Source organism: Somniosus microcephalus, chromosome 22 (genome assembly GCF_052327205.1).
Source record: "Somniosus microcephalus isolate GS21.2 chromosome 22, FLI_Smic_1.0, whole genome shotgun sequence".
Classification (NCBI taxonomy): domain Eukaryota; kingdom Metazoa; phylum Chordata; class Chondrichthyes; order Squaliformes; family Somniosidae; genus Somniosus; species Somniosus microcephalus.
This window is the reverse complement of record NC_141008.1, coordinates 17816143-17839257: the sequence shown is the minus strand read 5'-3', so window position 1 is coordinate 17839257 and position 23115 is coordinate 17816143. Positions and strand designations below refer to the sequence as shown.

Below are 23115 nucleotides of genomic sequence, written 5' to 3'. Positions count from 1 at the left end.
CCTTGGAACTATTTCGAAGAAGAGCAGGGGGTTTCTCTGGTGTCCTGGGCCAATATTTATCCCTCAACCAATATTACTAAAACAGATTATCTGGTCATTATCTCACTGCTGTATGTGGGAGCTTGCTTTGCACAAATTGGCTGCTGTGTTTCCTGCATTACAACCGTGACTACGCTGCAAAAAAAGTACTTCATTGGCTGTAAAGTGCTTTGGGACATCATGAAAGGTGCTATATAAATCCAAGTCTTTAGATACCACAAACTTGTTAGTGACACATCAGTGCTCTCTCCGTTTGTGGTACTAGTTTGTGATCCACTTACACTTCAATCCATTGATCTGGATCAAATGACCCGAGGGACATATCTAAAATGTATAAGATATTGCCCTGCCCAATATATTTTGATTGTCATTGTCATGCGTGCAACCAATAAATCAACTATTGTACTTCCTTGTGATGAGCCTTATTTTGTACTGGGTTTTTGTACAGGAGATTACCCACTCTGGGGATATGTTCAATCTATAGATATTTCCGAAGGGTATCGTACTTCTGGGCCCTGCAAGCCATGGACCGTGGGACGACTGGGCACTCACTCCTAGGTCTCTGCTAATTTTGCTATTGAGCTGACTTCCAATGTGCAAGAGCAGTCTGGACTTCTATCTGCTTCCCCCCCCACCCCCCTCTCCTCTCTCCAGCTGAAATCTTAATTAGCTGTATGGGTTTCATCCATTTTTCCCTCCACTGTTACACATTTATGAAAAATTGGCTGAGTAATTTAAAGGCCACAGCTGATTAGAACTTTGGCACATTTTGTGCAATTTGGTTAAATGCTTAAACAGTTTTTTTTTAAAGTCTAGCCCTATTGGACTCTGATTGCAGTGAGTGAGCACAGGAACTGCAGACTACGTCTTGCAGAGACAGTGGTGATATCATGCTTTATGATTGTCTGTTGACCCTAGGAGGCTCTGTGAGGATCATTGTATTGCATAAGAAACATGGGAATTGCTAGACGAAGAAAGACTAAGGTCCATTTAGTTTGCCTCTACCATCCCGCATGATCCAAAAAAAATGTTAAAGGTTGTGTGTGTTTTTTTTAAAGTAGTAATTACATTATACTATTGATTAGATGGTTAGATTTACGAGGACATGAATCCAGATGAGTCAGATGTCAAGATCTTGGTCCATGTTACCAGGTGTCTTGCTGCCTGACTTTATGATGTCATGTGTGATCATTATAATGGAGTGTTACTGACTTCTGGTCTGCTTCACCAGAAAATTCTAGTAATATATCAGCAAAATATTTTGACACTTTTTTGAAGAACCTCAATGTATTTGCCAAAACGAAATTGGGAGAATAAAAGTCAGCCTGCACTTGCCGCTGCATGAAGCTTGTGAGGGTCAGCTGTGGCTCCGTTGGTAGCACTCCACTCCACTCTGAGTCAGACGGTTGTGGGTCCCACTTCAGAGTCTTGAGCATAAAATCTAGCCTGACGCTCCAGTGCAGTACCTTGCTGTTTGTGGGACCTTGTTTTGTGCAAATTGGCGGCCATGCTTCCTACATTACAGCAACAATTACATTTCAAAAGTGCTTCATTGGCTGTAAAGCACTTTAGGACATCCTGAGGTTGTGAAAGGCGCTATAGAAATGCAAGTCTTTTATTTGTTTATCTTTTTGGTTCACGGCCAATCATGTGGCAATGACTTTGACCAAGGCTGCTGCCAGACTGGAGCCTGTGGTCCTTGTACACCCACGCCATTGACTGGCCCTGCTAAATATAAACAACAAATGATACATTTGTGTACAACAGCTCCATAATTAAAGACAACTGGATGCTGTCTTTTAGATCTTGCTTCCCTTTTAAGTTCTGATTCTTCAAGATTGACTTTTTTTTTGGTGTGGTTGTGGGTTGGGATTGCAGGCACCGGAGCTTTGAGCAGTGACTGGCACACTTAGAATTACAGATGTGGTTCTGTAATGTGGCGAAGCAGCTGGTCCTTGGCATTGTGGACTTGGGGTGGCTGTACTTGGGATGGGGGGTGGGGTGGGTTGGCCTGCTGCATGACTTGAACGATTGCAACTGGGCAAGGTCGTGCAGTTGCTCAGGTGTTGTGCTCGAGGCTTTAAGTTTCTGGCAGTGGCCTTTTTCGAGTGTGAGGAGAACGGCTGCAATAGGCTTGAAATATTAACAGCATGTGGCAGGTCTGTGGGGTTAAGATTGTGGACAATAGGAAATGTCCACACTCAGTAGGGGGTCCACTGACTGAAGGTGGAGATTTATTTAACTACACAGTTAACAAAAGTATTATTGATGAACTAGTTGGCTGTTGGGCTGCACTTTTGGCCATAACTAAATATTGAGGTTGGGGTGACCAACGAGCAGCGTTGAAGCCCTGGCAATCTGACCCACGAAGGACAACTCAGTCCTATTGGCTGATGTGTTCCCCTACATTACAACAGTGACTACACTTCAAAAGTACTTCATTGGGTGTAAAGCGCTTCGAGATGTCCTGAGATCGTGAAAATTGTTGTATAAATGCTCGCTCCTTCTCCCCTCTCTTCTCTCCTTCCACCGCCCGCCCCCCCCCCCACTCCTCCTCTTCACCCACCCCCGCTGTCTCTCCTCCCTCCTCTCTCCTGTTTAAATTTTATGGATCTGGAGGTTTGGAAAGAGTTATTCTTAGTGCTCATGTCTCATTGGTTCTTAGTGCTCATGTCTCATTGGTTCTTAGTGCTTGCGTCTCATTGGTTCTTAGTGCTTGCGTCTCATTGGTTCTTAGTGCTTGCGTCTCATTGGTTCTTAGTGCTTGCGTCTCATTGGTTCCTTGTGCTTATTGGTGGATAAATTGTAAATCTGAGCACCATGACCTGTTGGAATCAGTAACCCAAGTTTTATGGCAATCACAAGGACCATTGGCCCCAGAGGCTCTGCAATACACTCGAACACAACTCGCCTAAATCAAAAGATGGAACACTCCTGGCAAAAGCTTTTCTAAGAGGCTCTGAGCCTCTCATTTTTCACATTTCAGAGGCACATATCCTCAGAGGGCTGAATTCTGTGTCATGTTTATTAGGATACCGCACATTCTTAGAGGAGATATGATTTAGTGCAGATGTTGGAAAACTGAAATTTAAAAATAATTGCTCCCTCTCTGCTAAATCTGCCAACTGCTACTAAATCACACTGGGCTGTAGGCACAAGTCCAAATTCCTTTCCTTCACCACAAGCAGTATCTGCTGACCACCTTACACCAAACTGTCTGTCAGCTGTGGCTCAGTGGGTAACACCCTCACCTGTGCATCAGAAGGTTGTGGGTTCAAGTCCCACATCCAGAGACTTGAGCACAAAAACCTAAGCTGACGCTGCAGTTCTGAGGGAGTGCTGCACTGTCCGAGGTGTCGTCTTTCGGATGAGACATTAAACTGAGTCCCTGTCTGCTCTCTCAGGTGGCTGTAAAAGGGCAGGGAAATGATCCCTGGTGTTCTGGACAATAGTTATCCCTAAATTAACATCATTTAAACAAATTATCTGGTCATTATCACATTGCTGTTTGTGGGAGCTTGCTGTTCTAAATTGGCTGCTGGGTTTCCTACATTACAACAGTGACTACACTTCAAAAAGTGCTTAATTGGCTGAAAACCACTTTGGGATGTCTTGTGGTCATGAAAGGTGCTATAGACATGCACATCTTTTTCTTTTTTCAAACCCTCCATCCTCACCTCAGGCAGTAAAGTGGAGGAAACAATGGTCTTTTCTGACACTGAGCAGTTACAGCCTCCTTGGGATGAGAAGGCAAGGGAGTGGCAAGAAGAAAACCCCAGTGTACCAATTGCCCTGTTGGAGGTTCTGCTCTGCTCTGCCCCTCCCTCCCAACCTTTGAATCCACTCTGGAACCTTTGCTGTTATAATGTTGGCCCCCTGTATTTGTTCAAGAGAGTTCAATGTTTTGCAATTGAGGCAGTTCATTCAATAATCAGCACAATTGAGAAAATTCATAAGAACATAAGAAATAGGAGCAGGAGTAGGCCATACGGCCCCTCGAGCCTGCTCCGCCATTCCATAAGACCATGACTGATCTTCGACCTCAACTCCACTTTCCCACCTGATCTCTATATCTTTTGATTCCCCTAGAGTCCAAAAATCTATCTATCAGCCTTGAATATACTCAAAGACTCAGCATTCATGGCCCTCTGGGGCAGAGAATTCCAAAGATTCACAACCCTCGGTGTGAAGAAATTCCTCCTCATCTCGGTCTTAAATGATCTACCCCTTATCCTGAGACTATGCCCCCTAGTTCTAGACACTCCAGCCAGGGGAATCAACCTCTCAGCATCTACCCTGTCAATCCTCTTCAGAATCTTCAATGTGGATAATTAACAGAAAAAAACTCCCATCAACATCAGCGGGGGACGGGGCAGGGGGGAGTGGTGGTGGCGGTAGCGGTAGGAGAAGATGTCGACAGATGCCAGCTTCTCAACTTGCCCCTCGCTTTCTCTGTTTGTTTGTCTTTCCTTCGATTTCTCATTGATTCTGCCCCTCCCATTTTGCTTTTCCTCAAATGGTTTATTTGGAGCTGGAGCAGAAAAGGATGGCACCATGCTGGCACTTGTGGTTGGGCACCTGTGCTGGATAAGACTGTGTGCCGCAGTGTGCGTGGCAATTTGCTGCCAACACCAAGATGGAGGTGATGTGGTTGCTGAGTCATGGTTGCTCGCTGGGAACCAGTGGACCTCAACATTCTCACCATTGAAACCTTTCAGAGATGATGATAATTGTCCCTTCTGCGTTTCTGCAGTGAGCAAGAATCACAGCACAGAAGGAGGCTATTCAGCCCATCGTGCCTGTGCCGGCTCTTTGAAAGAATATCCAAATAGTCCCACTGGGGCAAAGCAGCTCAGTGACTTTTGACCCAGGAAATGCTTGTGAATTTTGAATTTCAGGGGTGACCCTCACAGGGCACTGACTTTCTTACTTTTTTTTTAAAAGAGTATGTCTTTGTTTTTATTGTAATTCATTGGACCGCTTGGTGATAAACGGCAACATGTTTTGTCTAAAAGAGCCTCATATTATGTTAATTGACTTTCCATTTAATGAGAGCAGGATTGAGCTGAACTTTTGGAAGGTTCCTTGACTTTGGTTAATAATTCTACTGAGATTCATAATGAAATTGTAGGCCATTGCCCCCATTGCTATTCTATGCACCAAATGTACTTGTTACACTGTCATCCTGCTATATGTGATCTGTGCAGTTTTGTACCTTGTGTGCTACTGTTGAGTGTGCAGACAGGTTCTTTTCCTATAATATGCCAGCCCCAATGCCAGATTCACTTGAGGAAGGATATGAAGGCCTTGGAGAGGGTGCAGAGGAGATTTACCAGAATGATACCAGGGATTAGGGACTTCAGTTATGTGGCGAGACTAGAGAAGCTGGGATAGTTGTAGCGGTAAAGGAAAAATGTTCATTTTTTTTTGCCGAGCCTTTGGACTGTTGCAATATTTAGATATCATTAAAATCTTGCGCATATGTTTGTAGCAGAATGTGTGTATTTCTGAGCTGTGGCAGCGACTCGAGTTAGGAGATAGACTTCAGAAACTTAGCGCCACAGGGTCACCTAACGGCTTGCAACTACATTGTGACGGTCAACATAACAAAATTGAATGTGAACTGTTGACATAACAATTTACAATAGGAAATGTTGACACAAGTGTGACCAAAGGAAGTAAGGTGCATGGACAGGAAGTGTACTCTCTCTCAAGATTTTTAATAAGGTATAAAATGTTGTGTATCGTGCACACTTCCTGTACGTGTTACACTTACTTCCTATCGCACTTTAGGCATTACAATTTAGTATATCTGGTGGAATATCTTGTATGTTAAATCTTATGTCGTCATGCACTTCCTGTCTACAGACTTTTACTTCCTGTTGCCACATTTTGTTGCAATTTTTCTGTTTTTTTACATGATAAATTCCTATGCCTGCACTTATCATAGAAGCTGTCTATGTAAACGTCATGTTAGAATTACACCCTCCCACCAGTGGAGGCACTGTAGCTCCCCAGTTTTATCTCCCAGCTCCTCTGTCTGTACTGCAGAGAAACACTTATGATCAATCAACTCTACTTCTCTGCTTCCCAATTTGCTATTTGACTCTAAATAATGTCAAATCAAATACTATTTATAGTTTAAATAAAACTTTAAATGCAAATAAGGAGGGAAAATATACAACTTTAAAAAGGGGACTGAATTATGCCTGGTCCAATTATTCTCTTCCCTCTAACCCTGCATCAACTCACAACTACATTTAGTCTTAACTGCCCATGTGTAAAGCCACAGGAGATTGACCAGGATACTGCAGTATTTTTGTAGTGAGATCAGGACTGGGCTCGGCTGTGATGCCTATATGGTTAGACAATCTGCCAATGCTCTTTGAACATTTGAGTTGTTGACTTATTCTTTGGCGGTCACCCAGTCATCACTGGTCTCACTAAATGCAATCGGTGTCCGCCGTGGCTCAGTGGGTAGCACTCTGTCCTGAGTCAGAAGGTTATGGGTTCTAGCCCCACTCCAGAGATTTGAGCACAAAATGTAGTCTGTCACCAGTGCAGTACAGAGGGAGTGCTGCACTGTCGGAGGTGCCATCTTTTAGCAAAGACATTAAACCGAGGCCCTGTCTGCCCCCTCTGGTGGATGTAAAAGATCCCAAGGCATTATTTTGAAGAAGAGCAGAGGGAGTTCTCCCTGGTGTCCTGGGCCAATATTTATCCCTCAACCAACATCACTGAAATAGATTATCAGGTCATCATCACACTGCTGTTTGTGGGAGCTTGCTGTGTGCAAATTGGCTGCTGGGTTTCCTACAACAGTGACTACACTTCAAAAGTACTTCATTGGCTGTAACGAACTTTGGGATGTTCTGGGGGTCATTAAAAAATGGTATATAAATGGAAAACTTCCCAACAGTCTTGGTCTGATTTTCAAGCCTTCCTACAATGCAGCTGTGCTACAAATAAAACCTGCTCCACAGCAACATAAAAAACCGAAGCACAGCCACTGTGTTGAGGCTTCAGTGCGGTTTAAAGCAAGCCAGAAAGGTGCAGCTAATCTACAGTGAATGTGGTCTCATGTTGGGTTAAATCTCTCTTATGGCCTCCTTGTCTTGAAGCCACAGTATTCCCCTCCTCCCTTCATAACTGGACCTCTGGATTAAATGGAAGTCCTGTATGGTAGATGTTTATATTTTTTTATTCCTTGTTTAATGCAGGAGGAAAAGGTGCCAGGTTTCTGGGAGTGTCCCTGTATAAAGACTTGCTTGCCTGCCAATAATACTGTCGTTGGTTGATCTGCGTTGAACAGTCGCAGAATGAAGCCAAAGTAGTACAGGAGCCTGCTCGAGAGCCATTGCCTTCAGAATAGGAGCCCAGAGCTCTGCCACAAGACCAACTGGGCTGCTGTAATGAAGTTACCCAAAACTCTACTGCCAGTGTCCTAACTCGCACCAAGTCCCGTTCACCCATTATCCCTGCGTTCGCTGACCTACATTGGCTCCCGGTCCAGCAATGCCTCACCCCTCCCTATCTCTAACCTCCTCCAGTCCTACAACAACACCCCCCCCCCCCTGGAGATCTCTGCGCTCTCCAATTCTGGCCTCTTGTGCATCCCTGGTTTTCATCGCTCCACCATTGGCGGCCGTGCTTTCAGTTGCCTAGGCCCTAAGCTCTGGAACGCCCTCCCTAAACCTTTCCGCCTCACTATCTCTCTCCTGCTTTTAAGATGCTCCTTAAAACCTACCTCTGTCATCTGTCCTAATATCTCCTTATGTGGTTAGATGTCAAATTTGTCTGATAACATTCTTATGAAGCACCTAGGGATATTTTACTATGTTAAAGGTATTGAATAAATGAAAAGTTGTTGTCTTGAGTACATGATCAGCACTTTGTATGAAGTGATTAAAATTTAAATGTAAAAATGCCTACTAGTACCACATTTGTTAAATGGCAGTGTAGAAACATAACCAAGTAAGGCAGTGATGTCCAATAGACATCACTGACGAGCTACAGGTGTTGCTATGCAACACTGTTTTAGCCACTTGCACAATCTTTAGTAGAAAGCACTTTATATATTCACACAATACAGATAAATGTACTTTTCAGGTGTATATTTTCTTAACATACATCTACCACTGTTCAGTAACCAAGGAAGTAATGATCTTTCAAAAACCATTGCACACTGTTTTTCATCTTACCAACATACGTACAAAAAGGTTAAAGTTCACACACATGCCGTGCGAACATGAGTATTGAGATAACAAGCCCAACAACAGTGTCTGTTGCTCATTACTAATCAGAAATGCCATTAGCCACATCTGGATTCCCAATTAGCCACACGTGGCTAATATAGTGGACAACACTGGTTTAAATCAACCTGCAATCATGTAATTAGCACATCTACTGCATAGGATAGTAAGAGTGACGGCACACATTATAATAACCTATTCTCTTTTTTTTAAATAACTGAAGTAATGCTATTTCCCCATCCCTAGCAACCTTCTGTTGTGGGGTTGGGTCCTGCAGGCAAATCAGCAGCCAGCTCGCAGAGTTTGGTCCACTTTGAAGTGCATTTCCAGCGTCAGTTGAAGTGGCCGATGGAAATGGAAGCCTTTCTGTTGACAGCCAGCTGGGTTGTCCATTTCTGAGTTAGCCGGCTGCCGAGGGGAAAGGAATTGTAGCTTGAGGTTGTAGCAAACTAATGAGAGAAAAGAAAGAATTTGCATTATTATGCTGCCTTTCACGACTTCAGGACGTCCCAAAGTGTTTTACAGCCAATGAAGTACTTTTGAAATGTATTCACTGCTGTGATGCAGGAAAGTGCCCTTGCTCTCCCCGGTGCTCTCCCTTTGTTGTGTTATCATTGGAAGGGAATGGTTACCACACGCTTAAACACTGGGTAGCCCATTAGGCATTGAACAACATTTGAAATTTTAGTTGCCTAGTGAGTTAGTCTGAAGCTACAGTTGATGTCTAACCTTAGATGGTGCAGGGTTTAAATGTAATGCTGAGAATTGAGACTGAGATGTTGTCTAATTCAGATGAATATTAAAAGGGCACCTTTTCAGATGAAGAATTTCCCCAGCTTAATATTGGAAAAGCTGAAGCTAAATTCTTCAGCTTTCGCTTGTACCTTCGCATCTCCATTGACCTCCTTGATGCCACCTCTGGTTAAGTGAGGAGATACGCATCATTGTGTTCCTCAACCCGAAGCTCAGCTCCCCCCCTCTCCCCATCTGTCCCATTATCAATACCACTTTCTTCTTCCCTGCTTGACTCTGCCCATGCGTGTCTTCTGCCATCGGGAAGTGCTAGTTCGTGCATTTTATCACTTGATGTGATGTCTCTGATCTCCGAGCCGCCCTCCATTTAGTCCCATAGCTCTGCAAATTTTTCCTTTTCAAGCATTTATTCAATTCCCTTTTGAAAGTTACTATTGTATCTGCTTCCACCGACCTTTCAGACAGTGCATCCCAGATCGTCATAACTCGCTGCATTTAAATTTTAAAAAATTGTCCTCCAAACCCCTCTGGTTATTTTGCCAATTATCTTAAATCTACATCCTCTCGTTATGGTTAAAGATGCTGGTATTATTGCTTTTTTTTCTCTAACGTTATTTTCTTTGCATCTTCCTGGCAGGTAACGGAACTGAATGAAGCCCTTTCCAATGAAGAAAGGAATCTTCTCTCTGTCGCTTACAAAAACGTGGTGGGGGCGAGGCGCTCGTCCTGGAGGGTGATCAGCAGCATCGAGCAGAAGACCTCCGCAGATGGCAACGAGAAGAAGATTGAGATGGTACGGGCCTACAGAGAGAAAATCGAGAAGGAGCTGGAGTCTGTGTGCCAAGACGTGCTCAACCTCTTAGACAATTACCTGATCAAAAACTGCAGCGACACGCAGTATGAGAGTAAGGTCTTCTACCTGAAGATGAAGGGGGACTATTACCGCTATCTCGCCGAGGTGGCGTCCGGCGAGAAGCGCGCCACGGTGGTGGAGTCCTCGGAGAAGGCCTACGGCGAGGCTCATGAGATCAGCAAGGAGCACATGCAACCGACGCACCCCATCCGGCTGGGCCTGGCCCTCAACTACTCGGTCTTCTACTACGAGATCCAGAACGCCCCCGAGCAGGCCTGCCACCTGGCCAAGACTGCCTTTGACGACGCCATCGCTGAGCTCGACACCCTCAACGAGGACTCCTACAAGGACTCGACCCTCATCATGCAGCTCCTCCGCGACAACCTGACGCTCTGGACAAGCGACCAGCAGGATGATGAAGGCGGGGAAGGGAACAATTAAGCCCTGGGGGGGAGGGGGAAACTGGCTGCTGCAGCTGCGACCGCAGTCTTTTTTTTTCCACTTGGGGTGGGGGGGGGAGAGCTTCTGGTTACCCCCTCCCCTCACTCTCCGCCCTGTTGACGCCTCTTCGACATTTGCCAAAACACCACTAGCGGAAAGTCAGACTTGGCTGTGCTGGTACGGAATGGGAGCCACACACTGGCATTTGGACTGTTCTGTAGTTAAATAAGTGGAGTTGTTTCATTTAACGTAAAGCTAGACTGAAGTTAAACTTGAATGATGAGGTCTGCACATAAAAAATAATACTCTAGTGGTTTCAGTAACCTCCATTGTTTTTTTGAAAAGTAAAAAATCAAAAGTATTAATAAAATACAGTATTAAATATTTTTTTATTTATTTGTTTTATTTAAAAAAAACAAAAAAAACTAATTTATAAAGCCATAAGTGTGTTCCTGGACTCCCAAACTCCTAATTAGAAACTGATTGTGGCTTAGGTCCTAAAAAAAATTATGAATTGTGAAGATCCCGTTGTCTTTTTTTTTTAAAAAAACATAGAAACAACGGGATCTAAAAATAATTTTGCAGATCTACCAGTGACCAGGTTTAGTTTAAACCCGCTGGCAGACGTGTTGCTTTCGGAAGCATTGACGCCTTTTTACGACTGGGTGCAACCCTAGTCAGCCAATTGGATGTTGAGGGCCTGCCATTTTTTTAACTGGTGCCGTTTTAGACCACAGATTAGTCTAGTTACCATTTTAGTCCCCTCCATGTGTTACTGGAAATGCAGGGATCATTTTTTTGGGTCAGGCTGAATCGAAGGCAGATTTCGTAAAAGACAAAAATAATGGGAATCGATCTTCAAGCAGCTTATTTGTGTTTTTTTTAAAAAAAGAAACGCACTTGCCTATTATGCTGTCTTATCAAGTGTAATATGATTATGCTCCAATATTGTGCATGCTGGTGACGTATTTAAACAGTAGCTGAGATTTATTAACTTATAGGTGTGATGTATTCTTATGGCAAAAATACTAGTCTTCAAATGTAACTGATTTGCTGGAGTACGCTCTACCCAAACGGTCCTCACAGTTAATTGGTCTGTTATGGACGTTACTATAGTGACATGCAGTTATGTAATTGATTTGTTAAAAGCACCAGTGTTCTAGCTTAATCTTAATGTCTGGTGTTTTGTTAGTGAAATGATTACAGTGTAGGAGCTTTTACCAGAACTTGTTAGTGTGAGGCTTCTCTTTGTGCTTTTTGTCATGTTATGCGGTGAACTCTCACAGTTTGAGCAAGTGACTTCATTATTTTATCTCCCGCTCAGTGTATCTGTGGGGAAGCTCTTTCACACAATGGACCATTCCTTAGCAGTTTTATCGGTAATGGAATATCTTGAATGTGAGTCATTATGTAGCAGTCGCACACAGGCTAATAAAATCGCAAATCAGTTCTACTGCTTACGCAGAGTGCCTCTTCAGTCCCTTTCATTCTTTGTCTGTGTCTTAGGTGTGCTAAGAATCTAGGACATTGGGCAGTCTGGGGTGGGGGTCGGGACCTTGGAGCTGATGCTGGGGGAAGGACGGGGTTAGAAAGTGCTGTGTTGTAGTTGGGCACCTCCGATGCCAGATAATCAAAACCTGAAGTCTGAATTGTGGTGGTACCTGAATTTATATGAAAACATGCACAGGGTGGGGTGATTGCTGTGGGGCTTCCCTCCCAATCCACTGCCGTAAATTCACCAGACAACCGGTGGAAACGGCCATGACCCCACCCCAGGTTTAAGGGCTATTTGCATACTGGGGCGTGCGAGTGCCAGGAGTACAGCGGTGCCCATCCTGCAGACCTGGCGGGATGTTGGGCTGGCGCTTGCCTGTGGGGACCACAATCTGGAGATTGGAGCCACTCAACAATGTTGTGCCAACACTTCCTCGGAGATGGATTGTTGCTTGAATACGTATTGTGGGACTCTCAGAAGGCCCCGTGCAGCACAAACGCTTCCTGCAAGCGTTTGCGGGGGGGGGGGGGGGGCGTCCACTGGGTGTGTGTGTTAGGTGGTGTGACTTGTGGGATGTCTGGGGGAGCCCAAGATCCCAATGGACATTCCCTAAGAGTGACCTCGGGATAGAGTGGTGCACAGGCGGATGCGGTGCTTGTTGGAAGTTCTAACTCAGATAGTCGTGGGGCAAGTCCCACTCCAGGACTTGGGCACATAAACTGAATTGGTACTTCTGTGTACTACCGAGGGACCGCTGCATTGTCGAGAGGTGCCGCTTTTTGGATGAGACCTTAAACCAAGTCTGCCTGCTCTGGTGGGCATAAAAGATCCCATGGCAGGTGATCTCTGCTGGTGTCCTAGTCAATGTTTGTCTCTCAACCAACACCACCAAAACAAATTATCTGATCGTTTTATCTTTTTGCTGTTTGCGGGACCTTGCTACAAAGCAACACTTTAAAAGTAATCCATTGGTTGTAAAGTACTTTGGGGTGTCCCGAGGATGGGGGAAGTACTGTAAAACTGCAAGCTCTTTATTTCACTTGGGAGCCAATGAAAAGCAGAATCCCAACAGAGGTCAATCCTGCCCCAATTTACAGTCCCTGCAGTTTCAATGTCGGATTCCCACCTCATAGGAGCAGATGATTTGGATTTAACAGTGTTAGGTTTGATTTCACTAACCTTATTAGGGGCAGAATTCCCCTCTCTCCCTCTTTCTCTGTCTCTCTCTCTCTCTCATTCCGCAGCCTGACTCCACCAATAATGTGGAGTATATCCCTGGCAATAGGTACCTTTCTAGCTGTCTGCCATAGTGGCCTGTCCATTGCACCTACTTCACGGATCCGGAAAGTGCTTGACGTAGTTAGCTCGGAGCTTGGTTTGGCTAATAATGGTTCTTCTTGAGTCACATGAGGGTGAGGGTTTGTGACCAAACTGGACAGAGCTATAACCTGAAACCTGCTGTTTTGAACTTCCCCCTCCTCTAACTTCCTCACCAAGTAATGATGGTGATGTGATGTTCTAGTTATTTCTCCAATGCAAAACTCCCCTCTTTATTTAGATAACCATAGAGCAGGGTTTGGACACTTTTTCTGTCCAATCAACTATTCCCTATTTCCAGCAGGGCCCATCCATCCCATAATCCAAGAGTGGCTGCTGACAGCTGCTGAGGTTCCCTGACCGTATCAGGAAGACTCGGTCGCCGTCCAGCTTTAGCTAACATTTAAGCAAAGCAGCTTCCTGCCTTCTGTGCGGCTGCGGTCTTGTGTTTTTTTTGACTTGAGGCTGTTCCAGCAAGTCCCAATACAGGTACAGGCAGACTCGCCAACCTTGTCAAGTTTCACGCTGCAGTCTCCACTGTGAGTGCAATTATACAGTCCGGCCCTGACCTCTAGCTGTGACAATGGTATTGTGTGCAGTGCCACTCAGCCACAGGGACTCTGAACCATTTTTTTTTCTTGAACGTGTCTGTTGCACACTTTAATTTTCACGCAATAACTGACAGGAATGGGTGAAAATTGTAGTGCATTCGGGGCCTCCCACTGCTTTGTACCTCGGAGCATTGGGCAGCTGCCAGGATACGGACATTGGTTGACAGTCTGTCGACACCAGAGAGGAGCCACTGATGCGGAAAGGCGTTTCAGTTTATGCCACAGCGTAACAAGATAGGTTTGAGGCCACAGTGAGTTTGGAATCGTGACTGAGCTGATGTGCGCTGAGGAGATGAGACATATATTCAGCGCTTTGGGATGTTTTACTATGTTAAAGGCGCTATATAAATGCAAGTTGTTGTGGTCCCTTCCCCATCCCAAAACGCATATGCCTTTACACGCGTTGTATCTTCCTAATGCATCACTGAGTGATGAGCACTATGTTTCTCTCCGCCTGCCCCCTCTTCCGAAAAGCTAGGCCTTTTACTGATTTTACAAGAAACAGTTTGTGTTTCCTTCATTGCAGACCAGTTGTTTGGGGGGAAGACGATCCTCAGTGGGGAGAAAGGGGGAGTTAACAGGAAGCGCAATGTGAAGTGGCACATACAGTGTGAGCAATGGAGGGAAGCAGCCCAGTGTTCCGGTGCCAAAGGGGAGCTTACTAACCCGATCTCTCCGCAGTTTCAAGTCAGAGCCTCTTGAGGAGTCTGCAGCTCCTTAAAGGTCAAGCACACAGTGCCAAGTGGCAGTAGCCACTTGTGTCGATCGGGTTTAGCCGTGAGATTTTATACTTGTGCACTGGTTTCCACTGTAACTCCAGCCTGCTGAATAAGCCGTACGAGTGGAAGAAAGACTTGCATTTATACAGCGCCTTTCACGACCTCGGGACGTCCCAAAGCGCTTTGCAGACAATGATGTACTTTTTTGAAGTGTAGTCACTGTTGTAATGTAGGAAACAGGGCAGCCAATCTGCGCACAGCAAGCTCCCACAAAATAGCAATGTGATAATGACCAGGTAATCTGTTGATTGAGTGATAAATATTGGCCAGGGCACTGGGGAAGAGCTTCACTGTTCTTTTTTGAATAGTCCCATGGGATCTTTCCCGTCCACCTGAGAGGGCAGACGGGGCCTTGGTTTAAAGTCTCAAATGAAAGATGGCACCTCCGACAGTGCAGCACTCCCTCAGTACTGCACTGGAGTGTCGGCCTAGATTTTGTGCTTAATGTCTCTGCAGTGGGGGCTTAAACCCACAACCTTCTGACTCAGAGACAAGAGTGCTGCCCACTGAGCCACGCTGACATTGCTCAGCCAATATTAATGACACGGGGGTGGTAGTCTGAGCCGGAGAGGAATCCATGCCAGTCTGGGTGTTTGAATGAGAACATGTCGCAGCATTCAATCAATTTGCAAATGATTTTTATTTTTGTGCGGCTGTGGTTTTTGCTTGCCTGCTGTCCTGCTATGTGGGTTTAAGTTCTCGGTGGTTTTCCAGAGCAAACTGTCTGAGAAGAGCTCGAGGTGCCTGAATCGACTGAGGTTCTGGAGGTATTCTGAGCTCCAGCCACAGTCCACCAACGGGCACCGTAAATACCACAGGCGCCAAAGAAAAGCTGTGATTTAAAATATATATATAAGGTTGCTCCAGCACAGTCACCAATAAGGTCACAGAGTTTTCTTTCACTTAGCCTGTTGTTCAGTAGTTCTTATGGTCACTGCACTGCAAGAAATTAAACAAACTGGTCCTTTCAGCCACCATCTAGTACAAGGGAATCTTGACGTAGAGTTCACTTGTAAGGACATTCTGTGCCTGAATGGAGAGCGCCGCCAGCTGTAGGACTAAAGAGACAATTTGAGCAAATCGACCTGAATTAAAACACTCCATAAAATGCTACGTTTTGCACACAATGCTGCACAGACCCAAAAAGCGTGACAGATTGAGTACATTGCATTTAGCACCTTGAGTGCTAACAAATGGATAATTGGGATTTGCACTAGGATTTAAGAAAGGTACTTGGATCACAGGTTCTGCACAACAAGACTGAGTGCATAGGCAGCGACTGGACCAGTGGCATTCCACACCACGGAATGAACAAGAAGTGCTTTAACCCATTGAAGTTCCTTCCAATGGGAAATGCTTAGGTTATTAGAATTCTGCCCAATGGGAATTCGCTTGGTCCTTTGGAATTCTGGGCATTGGGAAGTGGGTCTGGAAGTGCGGGCGCACCCATTTTTGGCAGTGCGGGGGTTGGGGTGGGGGCAATGCAGGGAATGATCCCTGCGCCTGATGGTGAGGCCAGAGGCGCACTCGATATTGGGCCTCGGGCTTCATTGCCAGGGAGCTACAGGCAGCTCACCAGCAATGCGGGATGGAAGATCGGGATGCTACGACGCCAGCAGCCGCCGTAAGATAAGCGATTAAAGGGGACCGGGTCGGGAAAGGGGATGATCAAATCAGGAGGTAGCAGTGGGCAGGGGTGAGGTAGCGGTGCCTGCACCAGCCCACGTTCTTTGAATGTGGAGGTGGGAGAGGAATTCCTACTCCTGCCGGCTCCACATTCAAGTAAGTTATATTTTAAATACTTGCCTTGTTGGTTGCGGCCTGCAGAGGTCCCTTTAAGAATCACCTGTTAGGCTGTATGTGGGCCTGGTTTTCCTGATTGCAGCCGGTTGCCTCAGGGGAAACCAGTCTTATAATGGGGGACTCAAACTGACGTTGGTCCCCTTATTTGCATATGCAAAGGACGTGAACACAGCACGCCAATTTTTTGCCCATTACCAATATGGCAGGCTGCGCACGTTCAGCTCGTAATGAGTGTGCGCTTCCTGCTCACCATATTGGAGGCTAACATAGAAACATAGAAGATAGGAGCAGGAGTAGGCCATTCGGCCCCTCGAGCCTGCTCCGCCATTTAATGCGATCATGGCTGATCATCCAAATTCAGTACCCTGTCCCTGCTTTCTCCCCATACCCCTTGATCCCTTTAGCCTTAAGAAATATATCCAACTCCTTCTTGAATATATTTAATGAATTGGCCTCTACTGCCTTCTGTGGTAGAGAATTCCACAGGTTCACCATTCTCTGGGTGAAGAAATTCCTCCTCATCCGTGTCCTAAATGGCTTACCCCTTATTCTTAGACTGTGACCCCTGGTTCTGGACTCCCCGACCTTCGGGAACATCCTTCCTGCATCTAGTCTGTCCAGTCCTGTCAGGATTATATAAGTTTCAATGAGATCCCCTCTCATTCATCTATACTCCAGCGAGTATAAGCCCAATCGACCCAATCTCTCCTCATACATCATTCCTGCCATCCCAGGTATCAGCCTGGTGAATTTTTGCTGACCTCCTTCCATGGCAAGAACATCCTTCCTCAGATAAGGTGACCAGAACTGCACAAAGTACTCAAGATGTGGTCTCACCAAGGCCCTGTACAACTGCAGCAAGACATCCTTGTTCCTGTACTCGAACCCTCTCGCTACGAAGGCCAACATACCATTTGCCTTCTTAACCGCCTGCTGCACCTGCATGCTTACCTTCAGTGACTGGTGCACAAAGACACCCAGGTCTCGTTGCACTTCCCCTTCTCCCAATCTATCTGCCTTCCTGTTTTTGCCACCAAAGTGGATAACCTCACATTTATCCACGTTATCTTGCATCTGCCATGCTTCTGCCCAATCACCCAACCTGTCCAAATCATTCTGGAGTTTCTCGGCATCCTCCTTACAGCACACACGCCCACCCAGCTTTGTGTCGTCTGCAAATTTGGAGATATTACATCTAGTTCCCTTGTATAGATCTTTAATATATATTGTGAATAGTTGGGGTTCAAGGACCGATCCCTGCGGTACCCCACTAGTCACTGCCTGCCACTCGGAAAAAGACCCGTTTATTCCAACTCTTTGCTTTCTGTCTGTCAACCAGTTCTCTATCCAAGTCAATACCTTGCCCCCAATCCCATGTGCCTTAACTTTACATGCTAATCTCTTATGCGAGACCTTATCAAAAGCCTTCTGAAAGTCCAAATACACCACATCCACTGGTTCTCCCTTATCTATTTTACCAGTTACATCCTCAAAAAATTCCAGTAGATTAGTCAAGCATGATTTACCTTTTGTAAATCCATGTTGACTTTGTCCGATCCTGTCACTGTTTTCCAAGTGCCCTGCTATTACATCTTTTATAATGGACTCTAGCATTTTCCCCACTACCGATGTCAGGCTTACCGGTCTGTAATTCCCCGTTTTCTCTCTACCACCTTTTTTGAATAGTGGGGTAACATTAGCTACCCTCCAATCCATGGGTACTGTTCCAGATTCCATCGAATGTTGGAAGATGATCAGCAATGCATCTACTATTTCTAGGGCCACTTACTTAAGTACCCTAAGATGTAGATTATCAGGCCCTGGGGATTTATCGGTCTTCAATCTCATCAATTTCCCTAACACCATTTCCCTACAAATACTGATTTCTTTCAGTTCCTCCCTTTCATCAGACCCTATGTTCCCCGACATCTCTGGGAGGTTATTTTTGTCCTCCTTTGTGAAGACAGAACCAAAATATGTATTTAATTGGTCAGCCATTTCTTTGTTCCCCATTATAAATTCCCCTGATTCTGACTGCAAGGGACCTATGCTTGACTTCACCAATCTTTTTCTCTTCACATATCTATAAAAGCTTTTACAGTCAGTTTTTATGTTCCCTGCAAGCTTACTCTCATATTCTATTTTCCCCTTCTTAATTAATCCCTTTGTCCTCCTTTGTTGAATCCTAAACTGCTCCCAATCCTCAGGTTTACTGCTTTTTCTGGCCAATTTATATGTCCTCTCCTTGGATCTTATGCTATCCCTAATTTCCCTTGGTAGCCACGGTTGAGTCACCTTTTTTGTTTTATTTTTATGCCAAACTGGGATGAACAAATTCTGTAGTTCATCCATGCGGTCTTTGAATGTTTGCCATTGCCTATCCACCGTCAACCCTTTGAGTGACATTCCCCAATCAATCCTACCCAACTTGTGCCTCAGACCATCATAGTTTCCTTTATTTAAATTCAGGACCCTAGCCTCTGAGTCAACTACTTCATTCTCCATCTTAATGATGAATTCGATCATATTATGATTGCTCTGACCCAAGGGGCCTCGTACAACAAGATTGCTAATTAATCCTTTCTCATTACATAATACCCAGTCTAAGATGACCTGATCTGTGGTTGGTTCCTCGACATATTGGTCCAGGAAACCATCCCATAAACACTCCAGGAATTCCTCCTCCACAGTATTGTTACTAATTTGGTTAGCCCAATCTATATGTAGATTAAAGTCACTCATGATGACTGCTGTGCCCTTATTGCACGCTTCTCTAATTTCCCTTTTAATGCCATCCCCAACCTCCGCATTACTGTTTGGAGGTCTATATACCACTCCCACTAATGTTTTCTGCCCCTTGGTATTTCTCAGTTCTACCCATACAGATTCCACATCATCAGAGCGAATATCCTTCCTTACAATTGTGTTAATCCCGTCTTTAACCAGCAATGCTACCCCACCTCCCTTTCCTTTTTGCCTATCTTTGCTGAATCTTGAATACCCCTGGATGTTGCGTTCCCAGCCTTGGCCACCCTGGAGCCATGTTTCTGTAATCCCAATCAAATCATATTCGTTTACCTCTATTTGCGCAGCTAATTCATCCACCTTATTATGAATGCTCCTCACATTAAGACACAAAGCCTTCAGGCTTGTTTTTTTTAATGCTCTTAGACCTATTAGAATTATTATTTACTGTGGCCATGTTTGATTTAAACCGTTGATGTCTCTGACTGCCACTTTTGTTTTTCTCCTTCCTATCTTTTGCTTTTATCCTTGTTTCCCTTTCCTCTGTCCCCCTGCTCAGGTTCCCAACCCCCTGCCATTTTAGTTTAAACCCTCCCCCAGAGCACTAGCTAACACTCCCCCAGGAGGCAGTTTAGCGCCGCATAAGTGGACGCTGTACGGCTGAACTTCGAGACTGTAGTTTGGTCCTGTGAAATTCTGGGCTTGTATCAGATACAGGGGAATCTTAGCTACAAGGACAGGTTGGAGAAGCTGGATTTGTTTTCATTAGAGCAAAGGAGGTTGAGGGGTGATTTGATAGAGGTGTACAAGATTATGACGGGTTTGGATAGGCTAGACGGGGAAAGGCTGTTCCCACTAGTTGATGGTGCAAGGACTAGGGGACACAGATTTAATGTTTTGGAAAACTTTTTTACGCAGCGAGTGCTGAGGACCTGGAACTCGCTGCCGATGGAAGTGGTGGAAGGGGAGACATTCGATGTTTTCAAGGGAAGACAGGATAGGAACTTGAGGGAAATAAACTTGCAGGGCTATGGGGATAGAGCGGGGGAATGGGACTGACTGGATCGCTCTACAGAGAGCCGGCACCCACTTGATGGGCTGAATGGCCTCCTTCTGTGCAGTTATGACTCTGTGACTGATATTTTTTCTGGAGTTTTTCAGCCTGTGCCAATCAAATAAACTAATGAGCATAGAGTCTTACTAAAACCAATTTGCCATCATCCGTTTTGCACTTTTGCTGAAGACCAATTAACCCCCACCTCAAGTTCAAATCCCTCTATAATAAATTATATTATGTATACAATCAAATCTGGTCACCTTGTGAGCTGGTATATGAAGAAATGACCATGAATGTCAGATTGTTGTAGAAATCCAATTGGTTCACTCTAGTCCTTCAGGTAGGAAACCCAGCTAAAGAATTCCAGCTCTGGGGATGGAGTAAAAAGACAGAAGGAGTACTACAATTATTCGGAATGATGCCATGGGATCTTGTACATCCACCGGAGAGGGCAGATGGGTCCTCAGTTTAACGTTTCATTCAAAAGACAGCACCTCCGACAGTGCAGCACTCCCTCAGTACTGCACTGGAGTGTCAGCCTAGATTTTATCCTCAAGTCCCTGGAGTGGGACTTGAACCCACAACCTTCTAACTCAGGCAAGAATACTACCCACTGAGCCATGGCTGAGAATACTCAGCCAGTGTTGAAGACTCAGGCCCCGGTCTGAACTGGAGAGGAATCCATGCTATAGTAATCTGGGATGTTATGATTAAGGTTATCCACCAGGTGGTGCTGTAGCCAGTGCTGCCACTAGTTAAGGTCAGGGGGTTGCTTCCTGTCAAGGTCAGCAAAGGTGGAATGCCAGGATGCAGGATGCATGCCTGTTTTGTTTGCTACACAGTTGTTAACAAAGTACTCGTGCTAATTCTAAGATATCGCCTCTTCGAGTTCTTGTTCCACTACATGGATTTATCACGTTTGGTGATGAGGTAAAAAGGACCCTGAATAAGGAAGAGAAGTCTGCTGGGACTTTTAAACAACAAAATCATGAGCTAAAGTTAGCTACCAGTTGGAAGAGAGCATAGCTGCCACGGTAGGAACGGTCTCCGCTTTTGATATTCGAGCACAAACCTGGGAGGAATATTGTGAAGTGTTGGGTTATTTCTTCGAACCAAATGAAATAAAGGATGCTGGAAAAAGGAAAGCCATTCTGCTTAGTTCAGTGGGAAGCCAAACCTACAGATTGATGAGGAATCTGCTCAGTCCTGATGTAGGGGGGCATCTATTACCTGGTTTATGGTAACATACCTGGCCAGCAGCCTTTTTGCCTGCTGCACTGTAAACCAATTTTAACAGCGGTTCTGAATCGCTACCCCACCTTTCAGTTCTGACTAGAGGACTTATAATTAATGATATTAAAACGGACAATTGATTTGGATGTGAGCAAAGTCAAAATTTATTAAACTAAAGAACCATAATCAAATATAAACTATACCACACGAACATAGTAAATGCAACAGGGGGGGGGGTACAGATGGCAAAAATGAGGGATACAATGGCCACAATGTTATTTAAACAATCTTAACAATTCCCTTAAATCACCACCCCAAACTCCTTGCTAGGTTGTCTTGTTGAGGAGTCAGAACACCCTGCTCACCTGTGGTCCAGCGAAGTAAAGAAGATGGCAGATAGCTTCTCAGTAGCTATCTTTATACCTGTGTGCTGCTGCCGTTCTGTCTGGAAAAATTCCCACCTAAAGTTCCAGTACACAAACAAAAGGACTGTGATTGGTTACTGAATTGCTTGTTTAAACATAGCCAGCCATAATCGGCCTTGGGTCAAGTGGGCAACTCCTGACCTCCCTGGTTTGATTGACAGGTCTTTCATGCTCCTGCCGTTCTGTCTGGCCAGTACACAAAAAAAAGGACTGTGATTGGTTGCTGAATCATAGCCAGCCATAACAACCTGTCTCTGTGGCCTCGGGTCAAGTGGGCAACTCCTGACCTCCCTGGTTTGATTGACAGGTCTTTCACACAAACACATTACAAGCTGTAAACCTCTGTGTTTGACCGGGCTCAAAAGCACAAGTTTTAATCAAGATGTTCTTTCTCAATGTGTGTGAATACTTCCACGAATTTCCTCAATTCCGTTGTAGTCCAGCTCAGCAGTCTTTCGTGATTCTGAGCATGCTTTAAAACATTGATCTGACCCAGAGGCAATTCAAAACACATAAATCTTCATCCACGATGTGGACCAATGTTTCTCTTGTTTTCAGGGGAATTTTGCAAAACCCCTACACTGAAAAGCCTGGAGACAAATCATTTGTTGAATTAATGGCCTTGCTCAAAGAACATTTCAACCCCAAGCCTAGTGAGATTGTACAGCGGTTCAAGTTTAATTCAAGGAACAGAAAAGAGGAAGAGAGTGGAATGGACTATGTCGCGGTGTTGCGTAAATTAGCACAAGATTGCAATTATGGGAACAACCAGAATGAAATGCTGAGAGATAGGCTAGTTTGCGGAATAATGGACGACTGAATGCAGCGTAGATTATTATCCGAGACTGGGCTTACTTATGAAAAAGCATTGGAACTTGCTCAAGCCATAGAGACAGCGAACCGAGATGTAAAAGAAAGACAGGGTTCAGACAGGACTAATGCTAAGCAAGTTGCAGGTCAGGTTGTTGAACATAAGAACATAAGAAATAGGAGCAGGAGTAGGCCAATCGGCCCCTTGAGCCTGCTCCGCCATTCAATAAGATCATGGCTGATCTGATCCTAACCGCCAATCCACTATCACAGAACCATCTCCTGAATCTAACAGAATTAGACACACGAAATAGGAGCAGGATCAGGCTACACGGCCCCTGGGCCCGCTCCGCTACCCACAGGGCCATGACCGATCCGAACCTAGACTCATGTCCAAATTCCTGCCCGCTCCCCGTAACCCTTAATTCCCTTTACTTCTAGGAAACTGTCTATTTCTGTTTTAAATTTATGTAATGATGTAGCTTCTACAGCTTTTTGGGGC

The 23115-nt window shown here is 45.0% G+C and overlaps 1 protein-coding gene and 1 long non-coding RNA gene across 3 annotated transcripts in view; one reads left to right on the top strand and one right to left on the bottom strand.

Annotated features, from left to right (window-relative positions):
• LOC147102069 (14-3-3 protein gamma-B) overlaps nt 1-11804 on the top strand; it is a 52858-nt gene extending 41054 nt beyond the window's left edge. The window contains exon 2 of the mRNA XM_085964233.1: nt 9682-11804. Within this exon, the coding sequence (XP_085820359.1) occupies nt 9682-10338 (657 nt within the window). The 3' untranslated portion in view covers nt 10339-11804. The remainder of the gene's footprint in view (nt 1-9681) is intronic.
• A 3359-nt stretch (nt 11805-15163) lies between these two features.
• LOC147102067 (uncharacterized) overlaps nt 15164-23115 on the bottom strand; it is a 221532-nt gene continuing 213580 nt past the window's right edge. Inside the window, exons 2-4 of one of the 2 annotated variants that reach the window (XR_015073204.1) lie at nt 21744-21839; nt 20406-20514; nt 15164-15598 (exon numbers count right to left, since the gene is read on the bottom strand). This is a non-coding gene — a long non-coding RNA (uncharacterized LOC147102067). Of the gene's footprint in view, nt 15599-20405; nt 21840-23115 lie in introns of both variants that reach the window. The other variant, XR_015073203.1, reaches the window with a different exon arrangement.